Source organism: Neophocaena asiaeorientalis, unplaced genomic scaffold, assembly GCF_003031525.2.
Source record: "Neophocaena asiaeorientalis asiaeorientalis breed wild unplaced genomic scaffold, Neophocaena_asiaeorientalis_V1.1 scaffold388, whole genome shotgun sequence".
NCBI lineage: Eukaryota > Metazoa > Chordata > Mammalia > Artiodactyla > Phocoenidae > Neophocaena > Neophocaena asiaeorientalis.
Window position 1 is genome coordinate 485,255 of NW_020172738.1, and position 25,092 is coordinate 510,346.

At 38.0% G+C, this 25,092-nt stretch overlaps 1 protein-coding gene across 3 annotated transcripts in view; it reads right to left on the reverse strand.

Annotated features, from left to right (window-relative positions):
* GIGYF2 (GRB10 interacting GYF protein 2) overlaps positions 1-25,092 on the reverse strand; it is a 124,220-nt gene that overhangs the window by 85,327 nt on the left and 13,801 nt on the right. For all 3 annotated transcript variants that reach the window (XM_024740517.1, XM_024740515.1, XM_024740516.1), the window contains 3 exons: positions 14,182-14,265; positions 4,569-4,698; positions 3,498-3,593 (listed from right to left, as the gene is read on the reverse strand). In XM_024740517.1, coding sequence (XP_024596285.1) covers positions 3,498-3,593; positions 4,569-4,698; positions 14,182-14,222 — 267 coding nt within the window. In that variant the 5' untranslated portion in view covers positions 14,223-14,265. The remainder of the gene's footprint in view (positions 1-3,497; positions 3,594-4,568; positions 4,699-14,181; positions 14,266-25,092) is intronic.

Sequence of the window (25,092 nt, forward strand, 5' to 3'; positions counted from 1 at the left end):
GACTGTACTGGGGCGTGGGGGGGGGCGGCAGGGCGTGGGTAGTGAGGGAATGTGCACAAGCAGAAAATTACCTTGCAGTTTAAAGATAAAATATTCCCTTCAGGCAACTTCAGGAACCAAGATATGCAGCAAGAAGCTATTTTAGGTTATTAGAATTATTTTACCTCCCCAATCAGAGTAATAGGGTGAATAAGTATACAAAACTCTAGTCTAGGAAGATCTAAGCAATTCCTGAACAGGTTCCTGACCATCCAAAGTATACACTTCAAAATGTTAATGAACCTTTTGCCAGCTTTAAGTACTGTCCTACTCCAACATATTTTACAAAAAAGGCTACCAAGTGTCAGGAATTCCTAAATGATGCTTTTTTTTTTTTTTTTTTTTTTTTTTTTTTTTTTTATCAGCAGGTGGACTCCCAACCACTGCACCACCAGGGAAGCCCAATGATGCCTTTTTAAATGCTTCCAAAAATGCACCCCGATGGTCTTCTGTGATTACCATGAACACTTCCCAACCCTTACATTAAGCCCTTGTGATTACAGCATCCAGACCTTAACACCTTAAGATAAACTTTTCCATTATAAAAACAAAATGAAGAGTTACTCGTTTAGTCATGCTAGAACTAATTTTGGTGTGTAGGTGTACTGCATACCTAACTTTATTCCTTTTCAAATTGTTAACCAAGTTCCCAGCAGCATTTGTTGAATAATTTTTGATTTTTCAAATGATTTGTGTAGCCCTTAGTAAATACAATTTCTTAGAAATGTTACAGGATTTTTCTGAATGATTCAATTACTTTTTTTTTTTTTTTAATTAGAAGTCTATCACGTTTTGGTAACTAGTAGCAAGTCCTCCTCCCTACTTATTAAAAAGCTTTTCTGGCCCATGTAGTCTCTAAGAAATCCAGGCAGTCATTTAAGGAAAAATAAAAAGAAATTATTAAAAATGTTCATAAACAGTTGGAAAAATAATCACAAAAGATTGAAACTGGTATACTGAGCTATATAAAAATTAGCTTCTCGGGCTTCCCTGGTGGCGCAGTGGTTGAGAATCTGCCTGCTAATGCAGGGGACATGGGTTCGAGCCCTGGTCTGGGAGGACCCCACATGCCACGGAGCAAGTAGCCCGTGAGCCACAACTACTGAGCCTGCGCGTCTGGAGCCTGTGCTCCGCAACAAGAGAGGCCGCGATAGTGAGAGGCCCACGCACCGCGATGAAGAGTGGCCCCCGCTTGCCACAACTAGAGAAAGCCCTCGCACAGAAACGAAGACCCAACACAGCAAAAATAATTAATTAATAAACGCCTACCCCCAACATCATCTTAAAAAAAAAAAAAAATTAGCTTCTACATTAAAAAAATCATAAATGAAATCAAATGCAATTAAAAATTTAGAAAATTTAACAGGTTAGGGTTAGGGCTAGCTCAAGAAAAAGATTACTATCCAGAAGAAAAACTGGCAAAGACAAGAACAAAAACTTAAAAGAAATATAAATGCAAACATCTGAGAAACTCTGCACTAGGGAAAGAAATGCAAAGTAAAACAATGGAAGAATATTTTATCCAAATCTGCAGAGGATTTTTTTCAATAAAAATAACGTTGGAAGTATAGAACAAAGCTTAGTATACACCATCACCTGCACAAAAAGGGGGAAAACACATTTACTTGGAAAAACACACAAGAAGCTGCTAACACTGGCTGCCTTTCGGAAAAGGAGACAGGTGGCTGGGGGAAAGGATGGGAGAGAGATTTTCTATTATATACTGTTCTGTAAATTTTGATTTTTAAACCATATGATTTACTGCTTATTCAAAATAATTAATTAATAAATAAAAATACTGAACGTGGCAAAAGTAATGGTAAAATGCTACAGGTATGGCAGCAGTGAAACAAAAGAAATATCCTCATACAAAGTTTCTTGAAAACAATTTAGCAGTATGGAGTGATTTGCTTTTATTTCCAAACTTTCAATTCTAATCAGCTGATCTATATGTCTATCCTTAACCTACAGTTTTGATTACTGTAGCTTTGTAGTAAGTTCTGAAACTGGAAGTATAGGTCCCCAGCTTTGCTCTTCTTTTTCAAAATTGTTTTAACTACTTAGGGTCCCTTGCAATTCTACATGAATTTTAAGATCAGCTTGTCAGTTTCTACCCCAAAAGCCACTGGGATTTTGATGGGGATTGTACTGACAGGAGATCAATTAACAATATTAAGTCTTTCATGGCTTAATAAATGCTGATGCCTTTCCACTTATCTAGGCTTTAATTTCTTTCAACAGTGTTTTATACTTTTTATGTAAAAGTTTTATACCTCCTTATTCTTAAGTATTTTGTTTTTTTATTTTTGGCTGTGTTGGATCTTCGTTGCTGCACGTGGGCTTTCTCTAGTTGCGGCCAGCAGGGGTTACTCTTCGTTGCAGTGCACAGGCTTCTCATTGCGGTGGCTTCTCTTGTTGCGGGTCACAGGCCCTAGAGCACGTGGGGTTCAGCAGTTGCGGCATTTGGGCTCATTAGTTGTGGCACTTGGGCTCTAGGGCGCACGGGCTTCAGCAGTTTTGGTGCATGGGCTCAGCAGTTGTGGCTCGAGAGCTTAGGTGCCCCGCAGCATGTGGGATCTTCCCTGACCAGAGATCAAACCCGTATCCCCTGCACAGCAGGTGAATTCTTAACCACTGCACCACCAGGGGAGTCCAACCAAGTATTTTGTTTTTAATACTACTGTAAATGGAATTGTTTTCTTAATTTCCTTTGTGAACTGTCCATTGCTAGTATACAGAAATACAACTGACTTTTGTGTACTGATTCTGTAGCATACAACTGTGCTGTATTCACTTAGTACACTATAAAACGACAAACACAAAATGTGCTACTTTCCAGCCCAAAACTCTAACTTTCTCACAATATCATTTAAAAAACTGGTGACAGGGCCACAACTACTGCAGCCCGCATGCCTAGAGCCCGTGCTCCACAACAAAGAGAAGCCACCGCAAACAGAAGCCTGCGCACCACAACGAAGAGTAGCCCCTGCTCGCCGCAACGAGAGAAAGCCCATGTGCAGCAACTAAGACTCAACGCAGCCAAAAATAAATAAATAAATTTATTAAAAAAGAAAAAACTGGTGACAGAAGAGCACATTCTTAAGCACATTGTAAGCTGAAGATCTACATTTTCCTTTAATGGTAAGAACTGGTAAAAAATTGGTGAGAATTCATGTTTTGCAGAACTGAAAAACTACGTTTCTGAAAAGAAGGCCCTCTCCCTCAAAAAATAACTCTTTCACTCTACTCAAATCCATCTCCTTACACTCAACAGCTTCAGATCTAAAGCAGAATCTAGTCAACTAAGAGAGGCATCCAAACACCAAGAAAAGAGTAAGAAGGAAGCAGATCTGGGGGGAATGGAGGACACTCCTTAGCGCCTAAGTAGGAACTTCACATTTTCATGCCTCAGTGGGAAGGAACAAGGGTTTGACTGAAGCTCAAAGGTAGACACAAACCTGTTCTTCTTCTGTAAAGGGTACAAGAGCCAACGGCGGCAGGGGTTCCTCCTGTAGGATAGGCAGAAATTCTTTATCCAGAAGGTCTGAAGGTATCTGTTTGACCAAACATATGACCAAGAGATTAATGCTATCCCTCCAATTACAAGAAGATAAAACAAGAAAATATTCTTTGATTCACCTGTTGCTGATGATTAAAAATACAGATTAAAGCTTATTCAGACACAATTAATATTCTGAAAGGGTCAAACATTAAAAACCCCAGCCACTCTCCCTGTCCTCCCATCAGACGACCACTCTCAGATTTGATATACAGCACTGACTGGTATTCCAGAGTGCACATTTAACTCAAAGCACAAGGTGGTAAGGAGTGTTTTACAAGCAACTGTATCTGTCCTAAGCAACCATCATTAAAATTTGATTCTTAATCCATAAAATTAAAAACAAAGTATACTTAAAAAATAGAAAATGTTATTTCTCACTAGTCAGGTAATGAAAGTGTATTTTATATAAAGCAGAAACTAACACACCATTGTAAAGCAATTATACTCTGATAAAGATGTTTAAAAAAAAAGAAGTGTATCTTATACTGTTTGAGTTTTGATCATTTATAAGTAACACAAATGTGGTGTCACATTTTAAGATTTCGTCCCCACTGAAAATTTTATATTTAACTCAAAAGAAAAGAACAAGAGAAGCATCTGCCCTTCTCACTCCTAACTTCTAACTGGAAAGAAGAATAAGAGATGCAATAAAGAGAGAAGAGAAAAATTCTTCCTTTCTCAGCCATCATACTGGGATAGAAATAGAGGTTAAGAGGAAACTAGTTAGACAAAGCATTAAGTCCTGACTACTCTCCTGTTTTCATGAAGCTTTCTACTCCTGTAATGAAATGTTAGGTCTTCTCTAAAAAAATAAACATTTAGAAGAGCCTCTGTAAACTACTGCAGGTTTCAAAGCAGGAAAAAAAAAAGGTAGAGAGAAAAACCATGGCTGTTTCATATATCAGCACATAACTGTACATAACCTGGAATCTTATTCATAATTCTGAACTCTTTCCTACTTTCTTACCTTGTTGTCTTTAAGGAAAAGTGCTAACATTTCTTCTCTGCCATAACGATAGTCTGCTAATTTATACTTCGGCAATGCTGGAGAAAGAGGAGGGGATGTAATACTCCCACCACTGGACAGAGCTCGGAGCCTAAAATAGTAGACAGAATATAAAATGAAGTGTCAAATATTCTGGCAGTAAGGACTTTTTTATTTTCATATAATATACTATAAAAATTTTATAAAATAAAAAAGAACAAAAAAAACCCCACTGTCTCAAAGTATCCAAGATTTTAGCTCTAATACAACCTGCTGTAATAGCTCACTAAGAAAACAGTTTATTGAGAAATAACTAGACAACCATTTGAAAATTCCTTAACTTAGAAAGTATCGTGGCATGTCTGAGAAGCTTAGGGGGTGAGATGGGGACACCTTTTTCCAAACTATAAAAATAACATATAATTAAAACAAAAGTCATATATCACCTTACACCCACTAGATTAATAAAAATTAATAAATCTAACAATACCAGTTGTTGGTAAGGATGAAAAACAACGCAAATTCTCAAGTAGTATTTGTGGGATTATAAACTAGAACAGCCACTTCAAAGAATGATTTGCTAATATTTAACAAAGTATGCTACACAAAAGAAAAAGCAAAATACAGAAGCTTATAAAAAAGATAATACTTTTATATATGCCCACAATATTTCATAATTCACTTTTAATGAAAGCAATTAGTGATTGGTGTAGAAAATTTTTAAATGCAGTGAAAAAAGTGCAGTACAAGGAGAAAAAATATAAAAGCCATATTTACTAAGAAAAAAAAGTAAAAATATACTTCGAGCTGATAATAGCAGCTGCCTCTAAGGAATGGAACTGGGAAAAGAGAAACATTTTAATTTTATAATAAGATGTTTTTATTTTAAAAAGGAGCGGGGTGCGGGGGAGAACCTCAGCAAAAAAATGGCAAGAGTATGATCGTACTGCCGCACTGCATCAACTAGCAAGTGGGAAAACTACCATCAGGAGTAGCTGATTATCTGGGAGTGGCCCAAAGTTCTATAAAGTAATAGATAACAAGGGTAAAAGGGACCACGGTACTGCAATGCAGTAGTTTAGCACAAAGGAAAATTCAACAGAAGCATTAAAATATATCCCCCAAATTGCTAAGCTTTATTGACAAAAAAGGGGAGGGGAGAATGGTCTACAAATTATACATTAAAAAGTGTGAAGGCCAAGCATAGTAAATACTTGCACATTATTCAAAAATGGCAGAAAAAAACAGTATGTACATAGTTAATATATAAAATGTGCTTACATGTAGAAAGCAATACCAAAAAAAAAAAGGAGTATGCATTAGTACAGTGAGACTCTAGGGTTTTGTTTTTTATTTCAATGTTTCTGTCTTCTCTTTCCACTTATTTTTTAATGTTTTACTATGGACAATTTTGAACATATATAAAAGTACCAAGAATATAACAAACTGCCATGTACCCGTCACCCAGTCCCCAATCCATACTGCTCCTTCTGCAGCACCATCTAACCATCCTTTAATATTATTTTGAAGGAAATCTTTGGCTTTCAAGATTTTTGAGGCAAATTATTTTCAAGTTTTGAGAAAATCTTTTGAAGAAAAGTTATCTCATCTGTAAATATTTCAGAATGTTCTCTCTAAAAGATAAGGATTTTTCTTTTAAGTCTCGATTTTGCTGATTTTATCCCTGTGATATAGTTTAACATGTTTCTCTGTTCTCTGCATTTCATGTAAATTGGTGACTGGATGCAGAGTCCTGATCAGACCTGGCAAGACTACTTCCATGTGGTGGCGTGTTATTCCATCAGGAGACACATACTGCCTGGTTGGTTTTGCGAGGCTAAGCAGTCCCTGACGACCAAAGCTTAGATCCTTAAGTTCACTAAGGTTGCAAAGTGACTTTATCATTTCTTCTTTATTTGCTAGCTTGAACAGTTCTACAAAGAGAAACTTCCCTCTTACACTATTTGGTATTACCTAAGAGGATATAGCTCATGTAAGAAAGGAAGGAAAAAGCCTTCATTCTTCCTTTTCCCTTATTAATTTTCAAAATAATGACTTGGTTCACTAACATCCTCCAGTAGTAACAAATTATTTTTTATTAATGTATTTCAGTTCACTGCAATGACTCTTAGCAATACTCAAACCATCTCATATTTGCCCAGTGGGAGAGGCTTCAGGTTGGCTCCCAAGTCCTTCTGACCCAACCCTAGTAGTCTTTAACAGCTTCTTTTCTATCTGGTATGTCAAACATTCCCAAATCAGCTTATTTCTTGCCTCAGACTTAGAATCACCATTTCACCAGGGAGTCTGATCCTCTTTAGTAATATATATATTAAGACACAATCTGGGTGCTAGCAGTGTTCACTGCTACTGGGTTGGTCTTTCAATTTTCTTTCCAATTATTCTTGGACTCAGAGGTCACTGAGTCTAACTCCTACAAGGCAGGTTAAACAAACCAGTAAGAAAACAACATGCCCACGAAGGAGTGATCCAACCACTGCTGAAGGACCTTCCGGTACAGTGGTTTGTGTCAAATTCATGTACATTTGAGCTCTTTCCTGAGAAAGTGGAATTAATATCCACTAAGAACTGAAGCTGGGAACGTTACACATACATTACCCCATTTAAGTTCCATAACAACCCCGATATAACAGATGAGAAAAATGAAGCCAAGGAGTTAAGCAATTTGCCCACAATCACCACCAGCAGAACAGAGTCCAAAACTAGGTTTTTATGACTAAAAAGACCAAAATCTTGCCAAATTTTTATTTAAAATAGCCAGTTTATTCTGCCAAAAATTAATTTTTAAATATATATACATATATATAATTAATTTTAAAATATCTTTCTTATACTGAGTCAATAAATATGCTCTCCGAGTTTCTACCACTAGAGGGCACATCTAAGCGCTCTTCCAAGGGAAAATCATCCCAGTATTTGCAGTTATTTCATCTCACCAGAGACTTTCCCTCTCACTCCCCAACATCCCTAATTTCATCTGCTCCTCACAAGGTTTCAAATCCACCCACAAACCCCACCGGCTTTCCATGCCTGTGAACTGAACACTTCTTATAGGCACCATACCTAAAAAGTAACACGACCAGAATGCATACTCAAGAGATTCCTCTAGCTACTGTGAAGAGAACAGACCAAGGCAGGCTGAGAGTAATTCAAACTTGGAGAAGATGGTAGCCTGAATCAGGATAATGGCTGTGCTATACTAAATAATTAACAAACCCTATCCCAAGTCTTCCTTCACCTACAGATATCTGGAAAAGCTAAAACATATGTGGATAATGTCTCTCCCTAAAAATCCACCAGTGACCTTTAACTCCTCTAGGATCTTGTGCCATACAACCCTCTCTTAGAAATTCAACCCTTCCCTATTGGCTTTCCCCTCATCTCTAAATATATCTAATAGTGATTTGTTTAAAACTCCTCTAATGTAGCATCCCCCTCTACCTATGCAGCACTGGTCATCTTTCCTCTTCATTTCAGAGACATCTCCACATTCTCACTTCCCAATCACTTCAAAACCCAGCGCAACCTGGCTTCTCCCCTACCACTCCACTGCTCTAGAAAGTTCAGTAACCTCAACACCAGGCCCAAGTGAAATTTCTCTACCCTTATCATCTTCATCTTCCTATAGCCATATGGAGATCTGTTTAACACAGGAGGCCCAGTGCTTCTCCTAGCAGTACTAGTAGTAACTGATAGGTAGCAGCAGCAGGGCTGTCTAAAAGCCCCCCGGTACTCCACAGTCCTCACTTGTTAACTGTTGTCCAAAATCCAAACTTCAGCTTAAAAAAGTAATTTAGAATTTCAATGTAGATGTGTGAAGACACACGAATCAAAAAGCACTTCTGTGTAAGTTCAGAATTCTCAATTCCAGCTCTGACTCTTCACTAGAGAGTAGGGTTTTCTTATTCAACCACTCACAGCCCTTAAAGTTTATCATATCCAAAACCCTACTTATCAGTTTATTCATCCCAACCTCCTTCATCACCTGTATTCCCAAAGGCAAGTAAGGATACCACCATCTACTCAGCCACTGGATTAAGAGTCTGGAAATCATCCTTTACTCCTCACCTTCTATCCATCTCCCATAACCAATTACAACATCCCACCAGTTTTAAATCCTGTATCTCTCAAACCATCCCCTGATCAAGTAACCTATTATTGTTCACACTTTTATTTCTTACCTCGACTGCTGCAGCGGCACCCTAAACTTAATTAGTCATAGTCCATCCTCCACACTACTACCAGTTATTTATTTCAAATGCAAATCTGAATAAAACACTCCCTGCTCAACAATTCTTCACTGGTACACAATGATCAAATAAAATCCAAAGCTTCTTAACATAAAAGGGCTACCTGTAAGCTCTTCTCTCCCACACTTCACATTACAGTAAAGGCAAATGTCTTGGAATTCCCCTCTCAAACCTACACTTTCCTGTCCCCTTGTCTTTACACATGCCTTTTCTATCTGGAATATTTTTTCTAATCTAGTATTTTTTCACCTGGGGTGTGAAGGGGACTGCCTGGAAGCAGACAGATTAAGTGGAAAGGAGGAAAGGAAAAGAACAGAGACAATGAGGAGGATGGGGGTTGGAAAGAGAGTGGTAGGAGGGAAAGGAGAGAAATCTACACACAAGTATCTGCCCAATGTTCATGGAACTAATTGTCTAGTGGGAAAAAAAGCTAATAAACAGTCATACAAATAGAGAGCTAGTGAAGGATTCTGGAGAAAACTTGATCCAATTTACATTTTAAGATTACTTTGGCTGCAGTGGGGAGAGCAATTAGAAGAAAGAATGGAAGCCGGGAAACATCAGAAGGCCACTCCTTATAGTTTATGTCAGAGATGATGCTGGCTTACACTAGGGTAGAGGCAATGAAGATGGAAAGCAATGAATGGATTCAAGAGATATTTTAGAGGTAGAACTGACCCAACACTGTGGTGGAATAGACATAGGGATACAGAAGTAAAAGAAAATATCCAGGATAACTCCAAGACTTCTGGCTTGAGGAAAGGGGCACACTGTGGTATTAAGATGAAATAAAAGAAGAAATTTAAAAGAGCAAAATTCATAAGCTCAGTTTTGGAAAACTATGAAGGATGAGATGCCTACAGGCATCAAATGAGCAGCTGAATATCCTGTACTGGCATTATACTCCCTTTACAGCACTGACATTACTGTGAAATTATTTAGTGTCAGCTTCCCCACTAAATAATTCAAAAGTAGGTAGGTACCATGTCTTTTATCCTTGTTCCCTCAGCACCTAACCCAAGACATAAAACATATGAGGCACTTGATAAAATGTTTTCTAAACAACTTTTAATATTCTCTTCTAAAATACACCCTAGGATAACATCTAATTTACCATTCCTTCAGATGACAGTTATCTTTTACTCTTTTTGCAAACTGGGACTATTAATGCATTCCATCCCCTAGAACATCTCTCATTTTCTCCACAATTCCACAAAGATCATGAATAGTAACCTAGCAATCTCAGGTTTGAATTCTCTTGCCCCCATATCCCCCACCCTAAGATTTGAATCATTCAATATTTATTTACTAAGTACCTACACTAGCTAAACAATGGGCTTACCAAAATTGAGAAATACAGTGCCTTTCTTAATGGAATTAGTTCTTTTCTGAGTAAGGTAAACACATATAAAGAGACACAGTACAAGGTCGTAACTACTTTAACACAGGTCTAAACAAAGTGCTTTGGGAAAAACAAAAGTGCCTCATTCATTTTTGCAAGGAAAGACCTGGGGAAACTTCCTTAAGGCCATGGAGATGAGACAGAAATACCCCAAATGAGGTTCCTTGGCTTCTTCCCCATAAAGCCAGGTAACTGTCTGCAATTATTCATTCCACTATAATAAATTCCTTTATTATCCAGACTTATCTAAGTAGATTTTGAATGCTCAAAATAAAAATAATAAATAAGTAAAAATCCCCAAATAAAGCAAGTTACAATGAATTTGTCTTGCTTTTTAAAAATGTCTTGAAGTATACAATTATTTGCAAACAAGAAAGAATATGAGGATACAAACCAAAATATTAACAATGGTCCTTTGAGTGGCAATGATTAAGGGTAATTTAGATCTTTTCTTTCTCCTTTTGTACTACTGCTTCCTCCAAGGTTTTATGGAATGAGCGTGAATTATTCTACTACTGGGACTAACAACAAAAAAATTCTTTAAAATCCTAAATCTACTAGATTTAGAACTAAAAAAATTTTTTCTTCAAGGTGGTACTCTGTGTTCTGTCAAGGGTGAAGTAAACAGACAGGGGATGGGAATTAAAATCATATAATCCTTCTTGTGGTCAGTCTGTCCATATATCATCCAAAGCCTTAACAATTAAACTTTTGATTTAATAATTCCATTTCTAAGATATTACTCCAAAGGAAGTAATCAGCAACACAAAAAGAACTGTTCAAGGATGTGTATACATACTGACAATAGCAAATTAAAAACTTTCCTTTCCAACAATTCACTCATTCATTTAACAAATATTTATTGAGTACCTACTATGTGCCAGGCACTGGAGATACAGCAATGAACAAACAGTACAAAATCGAGACCAAAGTACTTGCCCTCAAAGGAGCGCACAGTCTAGTGGGGGCTGGAGGATGGAATATAAATAATAAAGAAAATAAGTAAAATATTTGGCATGTTATATTTTGATATAGACCATGAAGAAAAAAATTAAACAGGAAAAGGGAGGCAGGGAGTAAGGGGAGTTGTTATACAGGTGGTCAGAAAACATCTAAGGTGGTAACATTTGAGTAAAGTTTTAAAGTGACTCTTGTTTTATACCTAAAAAATGATTTACTCCTCCATTAAATCTATCTCACTCTTTTAAAAACTGCTTTGGCAATTACATAATACATTTATTTATCCTAAATATAAAGATACGCTAAGACCTAATGGTTCTTCCAGACCTACCTTAAAAAGTCCATGCTTATGGTCATTCATGGTCTGTCCCTAGCACAATTTTCAATGCTCTCCCATCTTCACTACTGTCAAATAAATCTCTTCCTTTTATGCATCACTTACTGAACATTATGTTTTACATCATTATAAAAATGATGACCTTAGTAGAAAGAATATAGTATCACTAAATGTTTCTGTATGGTTCAGTTACACACAGATTCAGTGTCATCACTCTAAACTTTGATTCTCAAGTTATTCTGGACACAGCTCCTTACCTCAAGTTTCACAATGAATGTAATGTTACATGCAGAAAAAACACAGCGGCAGTCTCCATTCATACTTCTAGACCAGGGTTACCTGAGTTACTTCAAGGTCTCATATATTCCCTTTGCCAGAAGAAATTTTGAAAGATGGTGCAAAGAAGGCAGTGTGCCTACTTAGACCTTTGCTCCTCAGTTTATCAGCATTTCAGATGACTAAGGGAAGGCTCCTAAATTCTAATGCCTGCAGGGTAACAGAGGTAACAGTTAGGTAAAGCTACTGCTTAAGCATGGGACTGGTAACTTTCCTCTGCTAAAGCTACGTCAATTCAAATTTTGTGTAAAACACTGGGCTGATCAAATAAAACACCATCAAACAAAACTTCAGAGTACCGATGAAAAGGATGTGTAAGACGCTACTGATAGACTGGGTCAATGACTCACTGAAATGACTTTGGGAACCCATGGTTTAGGACAGGGGCCAGCAAACTTTTTCTTGTAAATGGCCAGAGAGTAAATATTTAAGCTTTTTGAGCCAGATGGCCTCTGTTGTAACTACTCAACCTTGCCACCAGTGTGAGAACAGCCAGATACTATGGAAACAAATGAGCGTGGCTGTGTTTCAACAAAACTTTACAGTCCCGTGGCCGTAGTTTGTCAACCCATTCAGCATGAAGTTAAATGTGTAATGATTCTAAAACATCACCAGGAGTGCATTTTTTTCCTTTTGTTTTAGCTCAATTCCTGGTACTGTCTCTCATTGTTATTTCTTAATAGAGAGATACTGGAAGAAAAAAAAAACTACCTTAAATTAGCTGACAATTTTAATCATGTTTTTACAAAGAAAGAGACAAGAGACTGTTGTAAATACAAAAGAGCAGCAGTTACAAATTCTAGATGAAGGCAGAGAAGCTGCACACAAAATGCTTTACAAAGTAGGCTATACGAATTTAAAGCCACCTGGTAAGATGTGAATAAAGTTTTAGCTACAAGAATGTTCATCAACAATATTTTTATAATAATGAAGAACTGAGAGCAGCCTGTATGTGCTGCATCTAGAAGACTAGTTGAATAAATGATGGTACATCCATACAATGCAACCATTTAAAGTAACAGGAAATATTTATTGATAAAAAAAGATATTGCTGATGTGGTTCTTTTTTAAATGCAGGTTACAAAACGGAATGTACAGTATGATCCCATTTTTGTGAAAATAAATGTACATTTACACAAATAAGCATACACAAAACTACCTAGAAAAGATACACCAACCTATTTACAATGGTTACCATGGACAGTGAAATTATGGTGATTATATCTTCTGGATTACTTGTAATTTCTAATTTTTCTAGAAGTATATATTGATTTGGTAATAATAAGAACTAAAAAAGGTGCAGAATTACTTAGGGCAACATTTCCAAAATAAACTCCCAAAGTACATAAGTTGCATCAGTTCTTAGAATTTCAAATAGTGATTTCTCCTCAGTCTCCAAATGCTAGCTATAAGGGCCAAGAAAACTTAGGAAATACACATAAAAAGAAATGCATATAATAAGGTAAGTTAATAAGAGTCCTCAAATAGGGAGTCACTACAGGAAGTCTGGATCATTTATCAAACCACCACCACCTAAACAATCAAGAATATTTAAGAGACTATTCCAATTTATCTATTTTATATACTGCCTCTGGTTCAACGTTTGAATGGAAAAAGCAACTATCATTATTCACGCCACTGATGAGAGGATCTTCAATCACCAACTTTGGGGGGAAAGGAAGAAGGGGGGAAAAAGTCACACTACAAGGTGACGGATCTCAAAATTCCATGAGAATTCCATATTCGGGGTCCAAACATATCTGTAAGAGACTCAAAGGTCAATTAATTATTATGGAAATGCTAACCTGATCCTAAATGGGATGTTAATAGCCAGTGTAATTCTGGATCACCTGCCTAGCCCATCAATAAAATAAAACTCAAATAATAATTTAATAAAAACTATTTTTTCAAATGAGTATATGAACAGCCCTCACAAACAAACATTGTAGCAGAAAGCATACACACATAAAAACGTTACAATTATATAAAGTTATATATGCACCTAGATAAGGGCTCAAGCACAAATAATTTACTAGGGTGGTGGGACTCTGGGGAGTTTTAAATCCATTATCATTACACAATCAAAACAGGAAGATTTTTTAATGAAGTATAAATGTGGTCACTAAGCAAATATAACTTATTCCTAGACTAGCTATACTGTTTCCAAGCAGACACATAAAGCAAAGTCTCAAAAACATGCACATTTTATAAACCCCCCAACACGGGCACAAACACCTACTACTGTGCTAGTAATCCAATATCGAACAGGATGAGATTCTGAAAACTCACCATTCAGGCCCGAAGTTCAGCGTCTGCGTTTCCGCTGCCATTCTTTTCCGTATGTTTACAATAGATTTTTATCTGAGGAGGAACCTGTTAAAGAGAAAAATATCTCCATACAGTTGGTCAAGACTAAATGCAGAATTCCAGCCCAGAAAGTATAGTTAGGGAGTGTGTTCTGCTTGTGGCTCCTCTCAACCAGTCACCAGAATGAGGTCTCTTAACCCCTATTTATAACAATATAGCAGGCAAAGTAAAAATGAATAAATCCACCTTTACATCCCAATTCACCATCTTTTTATGTTTATGTGGGGAAAGGAGGCATGGTACAAGATGATGCTGGTGAGATAGGTGGTAGAAGACCATGCAGGGCACTGGGGACCAAATTAAGGATTTCCTTTTTTAGCCTTCGAGCAATGGGGAGGGAATGAAGGGTAACGGATTTACATTTTAATTTGTGTTACTCCCTTGCAATGGCTCTCCCATCACCATGAGGTGTATCAAAGATTCTCCTTACCTATCTCACAGCTTCCGCCACAACTCTCCTCTCCCCACTGTCTGCTTAGCCCTTTACACTCTAGTGATTCTTTAAAAGTTACCTTGGACCATCAAGTTAAAATAATAAGCTAACCAATTTCATGAGTGATCCTTCAAGAGCAATTTCAAGATATCAGATCTTAAAGTGAAGTAAGTCAGACAGGGAAAGACAAACACTGTTTATTACTTATATGTGGAATCTTTAAAAAGCCAAACTCATAGAAACAGAGAGCAGAGTGGTGGTTACCAGGGGCGGGGGGTGGGGGAAATGGAGAGATATTGGTCAAAGGTACAAACTCCAGTTATAAGACTAACAAGTTCTGGGGACTCTAATGTACAGTGTGGTGATTATAGCTAATAATACTGTATTGTATACCTGAAAGTTGCTAATAATACTGTATTATATACCTGAAAGTTGCTAAGTTGCTAAAAAGAGTTTCTTTTTCACAAAAAACGAAATGGTAATTATGTGATAGGATGGAGGTGTTAGCTAATGCTATGGTGGTAATCATTTTGCAATATATAAATGTAGCAAATCAACACATCTGACACCTTAAACCAACACAATGTTATGTCAATTATATCTCAATAAAGTTAAAAAATGACATGAGAGTTTAGAAAACAGAAAATACTGTAAACATTGTAACATACTGTTAATATGTCCAAGATGTATCACATCACCCTGACTGTTGCTGTTTAAAAGATCTAAAAACAATAAACTAGAAATTGGTCTAACACACAGAAACGGCAAAGTAAAAATGTGCTAACGTCCAGAATCAGCTATTTATCTGCCCTCTTCCTGGAAAGTATTTCTGGCCCCGTGTCAACCATGTGGGTTCCAAGGAGATTCCCGTGTTCTTACTTAACCCTGATTACCTTTTGCCTGGCCAGACAAGCGTGCACACCAGACCTAAGCTGAGATCAACTTAGTGCCCTCCCCACCTCATACTGATGATTCCAAAAAAACATAAGGCATAGGGTTTTTCACACTTTAAACTCTCTGGAACTGGAATGCATCTTCATCAGTGCCATGCTACAACTGCTACTGGCCCACAAGGGAAGCTGGGTCGCAGCCATCATTGTCCGCACAAGGGTGAAACTTGGTCAGAGCCGCTCCTTATCGTCATCCTTGTACCCGATTTTAAGTGCTGCTTAAAACACCTTCAAAAAGATCATGCTATGATTCTAAATTGAAACGTACTGTGTAACAGAAAAGAAAGCAAATACAGCAATAGGATATTAATGAAGTAACTCTTCATCACTGGAGGAATGATTGCAAGTGCTTTGCAGAACCTGAGAAAGGAAAAAAAACCACATGAAGATAAGCTTGTTGTGGTTTACTAGTGAGACTTGACACTGCACAATCCATGTGGCCACATGCAGCAGCCCTGAAGTATTTAGAGGAAAAATTAAACAGTTCAGACTGCTTTTAAGAACTTCACAAGCACCAAATCACTGTATTTTAAATCAATGAGAGAATAATGGAGCACTCTCTTAAGAAATGCTTCACCGCCAACACCCTTAATGACATGACACTACACGGGTGGGGAGAGGGAAGAAGAAGGAGACTTCTACAATCCTAAGTTTTTCACAATTTAGAAGAGTCAGACTTAATGTGTAGAAAGCTGAAGAATATCTTAACCAATTTATTTCACTTTTATTTTCCTTTTTATATATGCACAAAATATATACTATATAATAAAAATCTATTAGCCGTATTTGCTAAATAAGTTTAAAGAATTCTTTTTCAAAATGTAAAATAAGAAGTCTAAGTAATTAAAAAACTGTGCCAGCGTTTACTTGGCAGTATGATTTCTTTCTTAGTAATATATAAAACGAAGAAGCTCACAACTGATGCATGTTAGATTCAATTAAATTATGGTACATCCCAAATGAAATCACTTGTCAAAGTAGTGGTAAGTCAGGTAAGGTGCCCACTTAGGACAAGTAGATTAGGACAAGTATCCTGCTTAAAAATCAGCTGTGTAAACTTATTTAGCATAAATCAATTCAGTGTGCTTTAAAAAAGTACGTGGGGGCTTCCCTGGTGGCGCAGTGGTTGAGAGTCTGCCTGCCGATGCGGGCTGCACGGGTTCGTGCCTCGGTCTGGGAGGGTCCCGCGTGCCGCGGAGCGGCTGGGCCTGTGAGCCGTGGCTGCTGGGCCTGCGTGTCCGGAGCCTGTGCTCCTCAGCGGGAGTGGCCACGGCGGTGAGAGGCCCGCGTACCGCAAAAAAAAAAAAAAAAAAAAAAAAAAAAAAAGTAGTGGTAAGTCAGGTAAGGTGCCCACTTAGGACAAGTAGATTAGGACAAGTATCCTGCTTAAAAATCAGCTGTGTAAACTTATTTAGCATAAATCAATTCAGTGTGCTTTAAAAAAGTACGTGGACCTACTTGGCTAACAAGCAGACCTGTAGAGACTACAACTATAAGATTTTATTGTAACACAAAACATCCTGAAGGAGTGTTTTTAACCACCATTTTAAACTCCACATAGCCAAATGTTTTATATTCAAACCCCTATGGACTTTGGACTTTGACCACTGGAAAACAGCTCTGAATTAATAAAGCAGGTCCAGATTTGAACCAGACTGAATTTATAAAGCAAGTGAATCTCAATTAAAAACTGAATTATTTGTGGTATTTGTGAAAATACTAAAATCATTCTTAGAGATTTAATATTCTTTTCCCCTTTTAATTACTACAAGGCTACACAGGTCGTGGAAATACAAACTCCAGGGGCGCCATTACCACAAAGGATGCAAATGGAGCCCCTAGAGTTGTGTTGTGCAGGCAGTGGTCTTGAGTTACAGAAGCCCTGGATGCAGGCAGCACCTAAAGAACATCGAGCAAGGAAACCTGTATCACTCATTCCACCTATAAACCTTTAGGTAGAGACAAAATACCATACAGCAAAAACATTAAAAGCTCAGAAGTTTTTTTAATGCCTTGAGCTGGGAGCCTAACCACCATTTACTACTTCCTATGGTAAGAGTTTTCTGGAGAACTTTTAAGAACCTAGAATAATAATCCAAGCAATTTAATTATCAACTAAAGAGACCTACGTTACTCAGAATGGTGTTCTGCTCATTCTCCTTTATGAATTAAAGCAGGAAATCTACAAGCTATGACTGAAGAAATCTAAACATTTGAAGTACTGTAACTTCTAATCCTGAATTCCCCACGCCAGATTGCTCCTTCCAAATCAATTTAAATGAGCCCAGTTCTAATGTATTTATTTATATGTACTGGAGCGATTGTCTTACACGATGTCTTTGAATTATAAATAATTTGGAATGGAAAGTGGGACTTATTTCTCAATTGCCCTTTCTAAGGATGCAGTGAGGTATCAAAATTAGCATAGGCTTTGCCGTCATTTAAACCCCACCAAGCTAAATGTAGTCAACTCAAACCCCCAGCAGACTTGTGACCAATTAGAAAACAGGTCTGAATTTTTACAGCAAATCAGGATTTGAGCCACTCTGTAGGCTGTGCTCCCACCATGCTCTTCTGCCTCTTTAGACTGCATTTTCTTGAAACAATTTCCTTCCTTTTCCTCCACGACCAGCAATATACTGATATATTTTTCCTATCTTCACTTCCTTCCTATTTAGTCACCATTCCCCAAAAGCTTCTCTCCTTTTCTAACTTCCCTCAGCGTACCCACTGTTTATTTAACTATAAATTCTGTGTAGATACTGTGTTGAGTCTTACTTACAATGGTGTTCTCTACCGACACTTCAGGTAGAACTCTGCCTGCTGAATCATGGGGGATCTAACATAGAACATGCAGTGGAGGTGCTGTCATAGCAAGAGCAACCAAAAATTCTTCCACAAATTTCTGAACTGCCCCCCATCCCTGCTGTGAATTACATATTTGACTTTTTTCTCCCATGACCTACGTGGCTTTCCAGCAGCCTGCTCCTCCCAGATATCCATCTAACAACAACTGATCAAGGTACCACTATTTTCACCATCCACTGGTCAGCCAGGTTCAAAAGTCTAGTCATCAGAAATTCATTCCTCTTCTCTATCCCTCATATCCAATCATTTTGCCTGAAATTTGGTCAATTCCTCCTTCAAGATTCCTTCTGCATACTGCTTTCATTATAGCCAAACATCTGTTAACTCATGTCTGGATTATTACAATAAAATTCTAATCTGCTTCCCTGACTCAGCCTCTAATTACATCCAATAAGATCAATCTTTCTAAAGCACTGCTCTGGTCATGCCTACCCTTCTTTATAACAGTCACTAAACCTACTGCGTATGGTCAAAAATCCTCATATTTTCAGCTTCCCATCAATCTAACAATCTGCACCTTCTCAACTCAATCTCCCACTGTTTCACCTCCAAACTCAAAGCCAGATGATAACTTTCTACTTCTCTACTGCATTCTTCTTCTGTGGTTCTGGCTCATGCCATTCCCTTACCCCAGAAGGCTCACCCTCCCTCCTTTACAGTGGCTTATACAAAACCAAGGATCCATTCAAATAAACACTCCATAAAATATTTCCCAAAGTAGAAGAAGGAAAATGTAAACAAAGGATGCAGAAACGGAATAGAATCTATAGCATGCAATACTGGCGGTGGGGTGCTTTTTGAATCTGTATAGAAAAGCTTTAAAGGAAAGAGAAGATGGAAAAGAATCAAATTCGGGAGGAAGGACAAACCGTTTTGGACAAAATGAATGTGAGGTGCCTGAGAAGCCATCCAAAAGACCATAATATACATACACCTTGAACTCCAGTGTAGAGTCAGGATAAGAGACATAGATTTGGAAGTAAATCTACAGAATTGAAACCAAAACTTCAATGAAACTATCCCAAAGTAGGAATCAAGAAGGGACAAGCTCAAGACACAAGAACAAAGCCTCTGCAAACACTGTGCAGGAGGATACGGGAAGGAAAAAAAAAGACCATGTAGTTAAGGTATCTTTAGCCCTAACCTTTCACCTAAAATCAAATTCACTGACTCTAGCTTTCTCCACATTCACTTTATCTGAAGCAGAAAGGAGAAAAAGCTAGGTTCTTTTGGGGGAGATTATCCATTTGCTCAATAAGGGTAAAAACTAAAGTGAAGTTTGGTAAAGCAATGGTCGTATCACAGAAGTCTTTGTATTTTATATCTCAAGAGTAATGAAAGGCTATGAAAAGATTTACGCAATAAAGTGTCCAGGATGAAATCTGCACTGTAGAAAGATCATTCAGGATGCCAGGAAGAGAATGAATCAGTAAGAGCTAAAGAGAAAGGAGGGGCGTTATAAATCCAACAGACTGTATGTATCTACATACCAGTAGAGAAGAGAGAGCAGTAATGATTAATAAGTATATTCACTAACATGAAAAAATGTCAACAATATGTTAAGTGTTCAAGACAGGTTATAGAATACAGAGAATATAATTATATTAAACACATTTTAAAATACATTCTTAGTGGGTACATATAGATATGCCCACAGATGTTCATATTCTGAATGGTGGGATTATGAGTAATTCTTTTCCTAGTAAGTTACTAATTTGTGTTAACAAAGATAGCACTGGCAAAGAAAAAAAATGGACAAATTCAGAAGTTTCAAATATTGAAGTCAAGGAAGAGAAAGACTGAAAAATCTTCATTAATTCCCACAGTGAAGTCATTGTTGACTTAAGAGTACAGTTATAGAAGTGTGGTGAGGGACAGAGCCAGACTTCAGTGGTTGGGAGGTGAGGAAAGGAAGACTACAAATGCAGTCAACTTCTTCTAGAATCTTAGCTGCGAAAAGGTGAAGAGAAATGAAGCAGAGTAGAAAGAAAATTTCCCCTTTTATTTTAGATGAAAATATCCTAATGGAAAAGTACTAATAGAATTAAAAGGGTAAAGAAACAATTTAATAAAAATATGATAGAAATGAAGCTCTGAGAAGGCAGGGTGGATGGGGCTTCAGAGAACAAATGGAGAAAAAAACTATGCCTATCCACTTGTGACAAGAGCAAAGTATGTCCAAATGACTTAAGATACGTGCAAATTTATTTTTGTGGGGTTTTCTTTGGGGAGGTGGGGAGGAAGAGTAAGCTGTGGGCAATTCACATTGATGGCCTCAATTTTCTCAAAGAAGTAGGCAAATGACAGAGCAGATGACAGGGTAAGGTTTGAGAAGAATGAAGAAAAGTTAGCTGCTGTGATCTACAACAGTATTGTTTTTTAAAAAAATAAACTTTATTTAGGAATAATTATGGATTTATAGAAATGTTACAAAGACATTACAGAAAGTTCCCTCAGTTTCCCCTAATATAAACAACTTACATTACCACAGTACATTTGTCAAAACTAAGACACCAACGTTGGTACACCACTAGTAACTAAACTCGGATTTAACCAGTTTTTCCAACAATGTCCTTGTTCTGTTCCAGGATGTAATCCAGGACACCACATTGCAGCTAGCTACACTAGTTCTGAAGGACCAATCAAGATGGAGATGGCACCTATCTGCATGGTTGTGGGCTTCTTTCTCCAACTTAGCAGCCTGGGTAGAGGGCAGAGAGAGCTGACAACAGGACTGAACCTGGGTTAGGATTTTGTCAACACAGTAAACGGAAGAAAAAGAGGGCAAAGTGGAGGATGCTGGCAAAAGTGTGATTGAAGCACAGTGAGGAAGGAAGTAAAAACAGAAGATAGTTTACAAATTTGAGATGTTGGTAATGTCAAAAAGCAAGTATAGCAGGAATAAAAATGAAAGCACTAGACAAATCAGAGATGGAGGTAAGTCAAGGAACCAGGAGCCTGGGAAGATTGGATCAGTCATCCTATGGACTCTGAAGTAACTTCCGGATAATGGCAGAGAGAAGAAAGAAGAAAATGAAGGATGATGCCCCAGGGTCTATATCTGATAACGAGGGGAACAGACAGTTGTATTGTCAGACAGCATGAACTTCAGAGGAAAAGAGATTTTGCAAAAAGGAGGAGAAACAATGGCTAAAGTGACTATACCTAATCTATCATCTAAGCCAGAAAATGTTTGTGTGAAAGAGATATTAATAATTACAAAGAGACAACAGGAGCATTTCAGGCTGAATGGTCATCTGAGTAAAGAAACAGAACAGGCATGTGAACGGAAGAGGATGAAGATCCTGATACCGTCTGCTGATTCACCTACCACTGTGCAGGAAAACAGTACTGATAACCTAAGAGGGATAAAGGGAAGGTAAAATTATCAGGGCAAGATGGGCTTCAGTTACCTTAACATCACTGAAAAACATACTTTGAATAGTTTAACACATGGAGAGGTAATAACACTCTCAACCTCCCTATTTTGGCCTCTATTCTCCTTTGGCTACTCCAATTCTAAGGATAAGGACCTCAGAGAAAGGTCTACCCTCAAATTTTAAATAGAGTTGACTTAAAAACAGCTGAGAGAATATTTCTACATATTTCAGACCTTGTCCACTATTCAAAATTCCTTATAAGTGAATTCAAGTAATATATTTCTTCTGCAGTTAATACCAGAAAGTTGGTCTTCTTCAATGAACTGCATCCTGTGCCTGACAATGAACTTTATTGAATCTGGCCTTTTTGTCAACTTTTTAAAAACTCTAAGCTACATCACTCCTCACTAGCAATTATTTTATCTCTGATTACTAGTATATACGTATTTTTCTTTTTTTCTGTATATTTTTCTAGTTTTCCTGACATCCTCAGCTTCTCTTTGGGACCTCATCTATCACTCTGTGTGTACATGAGTACATGTTCAAGGGTGAAGAAAGAGAAGAAATCAACCTAGCCTTTTCTTACTGCTGGGTTTGCAACAAAGAAAAGGGAGACCCTGGCCTCACACAACCTGGCACGATGCTGAGGAGTCAGATGTCTCCTGGGCACGCGCAATCACTATCAACATGAGCGAGCTATGGATCTACGTACTAAGTTCTGTCTGGACAAAGACAGCCAGGAGAAGCCAAAGCAGAATCAAAATCCGGCATAATGGCTAATTATGAAAGTTTTACTCTGAAAGTGTTTCCAATATTGCTTCCAGGAGAAGTCTTGATATACTGATTAGCTACCACTATTATACTAACAATTCAAAACACATACTCCTTTGAAAACCCCCTGAATCTTTCTTATAAACAGTATCTACTACTGCAAATCTCCCTTACATGGGTATGTAAAAATTACCCAGAAAAAAACTATGGCAAACCTGGAATGAAGTCCAACCGGTACCATGCATGTGGTCTGTCAAAGACTAACACAGAGGGCTTCCCTGGTGGCGCAGTGGTTGAGGGTCCGCCTGCCGATGCAGGGGACACGGGTTCGTGCCCCGGTCCGGGAGGATCCCACATGCCGTGGAGCGCTGGGCCCGTGAGCCATGGCCGCTGGGCCTGTGAACCCCAAAAAAAAAAAAAAAAAGACTAACACAGAATGAACACCAAGGAACCTGAATCTGCCTCCACCTTCCCAACCTCTATTTTCCCAAAAGCGGAAAAAAGAGCTACTCCTCTAGCACTCTTCACATGTACCAAATAGTTCCGTGCCCATTCCAACAAACAGCCATTTTTATCTTAGCCAAATCTGGATTAAGGTAACACAAAACTGGGGAATTCCCTGGCAGTCCAGGGGTCAGGACCCTGCTCTTTCACTTTTGAGGACGAGGGTTCAATCCCTGGTTGGGGAACTAAGATCCCACAAGCCGTGGGGTGCAGCACACCCCCGCAACAACAACAGAAAACACAAAATTAATAACTCCACTCCTGCAAATTAGTTCAACCACTTTGGTAATATCTATTACATCTAAACATACACCTATCCAGCGATCGCACCATCCACTGCTAGACATACATGCAAGGAAAATTTCTACTACGAGAAGAGTATAAGATATTCATAGTAGCTTTACTCATAACTACCAAAACCTGACATTTGTCTATTATGTTTATCAACACAAATGTCCATCAACAGATGAATGAATAAACAAATACAGGAGAGCTTCAAGGTTGGTGAAGGTGTGGAAACGATGGCACACCAAAGCGCTGTGAAGCTCTGCATCCCTTCCCACATACCTTGCCCTATGCATCTCTTCCACCTGGCTATTACTGAGTTAGGTAACATCATTAATAATGAGACAAACTGACACCATGTGTTTCCTGATGTAATACACTAAGGAGAACACGGCATCACTTATGTTATATTCCTAACAATAATGCATAAACTGAAATCAATCTTGAAAAAAAATCAGATAAGCCCAAATGGACAGACATAAAATCAATCAACCACAGTCACCAAAAATACCAATGTCATAAAAGACAAACGCTGAAGAACCATCCCAGATTAAGGGAGGCTACAGAGATATAAAAACGAAGTGCAAGTATGATGCTTAACTCCATCCTGAACCAGCAAAAACTATGCTATAAGACACCTGAAAGAGACAAACAGAGTAATGTGAATAGGGGCTATGGATTAGACAATGGTATTGTATCAATGTTACTTTTTTATGGTTCTGAAATTTTACTGTGATTATGCACAAGAATGTTCTTATCCTTACAAGGTAACACTAAAACATTTAGAGGAAAAGGAGCATGAGGTCTGTAATGAACTCTCAAATGGAACAGAAAAAAATACATAAATTTAAAATTATATCAAAAATTATATACATACATATTGCATATAAGGAGAAAGAAAAAAGAAAATGCAAGATAAAGTAAATACAAGGAAATGTTAAAAACTGGTGACCAGGGAATTCCCTGGTGGCCCAGTGGTTAGGACTCTGTGCTTCCACTTTAGGGGGCACAGGTTCAATCCCTGGATGGGGAACTAAGATCCAGCATGCCGCGCGACCAAAAAAAAAAAAAAAACTAGTGGGCTTCCCTGGTGGCGCAGTGGTTGAGAGTCCGCCTGCCAACGCAGGGGACGGGGGTTCATGCCCCAGTCCGGGAGGATCCCGCATGCCGCGGAGTGGCTGGGCCCGTGGGCCATGGCTGCTGGGCCTGCACATCTGGAGCCTGTGCTCCGCGGCGGGAGAGGCCACAGCAGTGAGAGGCCCACATACCGCAAAAAGACAAAAAACAAACAAAAAAAAGAACTGGTGACCAAACTGGGTGAAGGGCATATGGAAAGTCTAAGTAATTTTTTGCAACTCTTCTGTAAGTTTGAAATTATTTCAAAATAAATTTTTTTAATTGTAGTATATTTATACAACAAAATACTCACCAACAAAAAAGAAAAGAACCAACTACTGATAACTGCAACATTACATGAATCTCAGACATTGTATCCAGCAAAAGAAGCCAGTCACCAAAGAATATATACTATATGATTCCTATAATGTTCAACAGGAAAAATTATCAATTTTGACAGATGTCAGAACACTGCTCACCATGGAAGTAGGGACTACTTACTGGGAAGAAGACAATGGAATCTCTT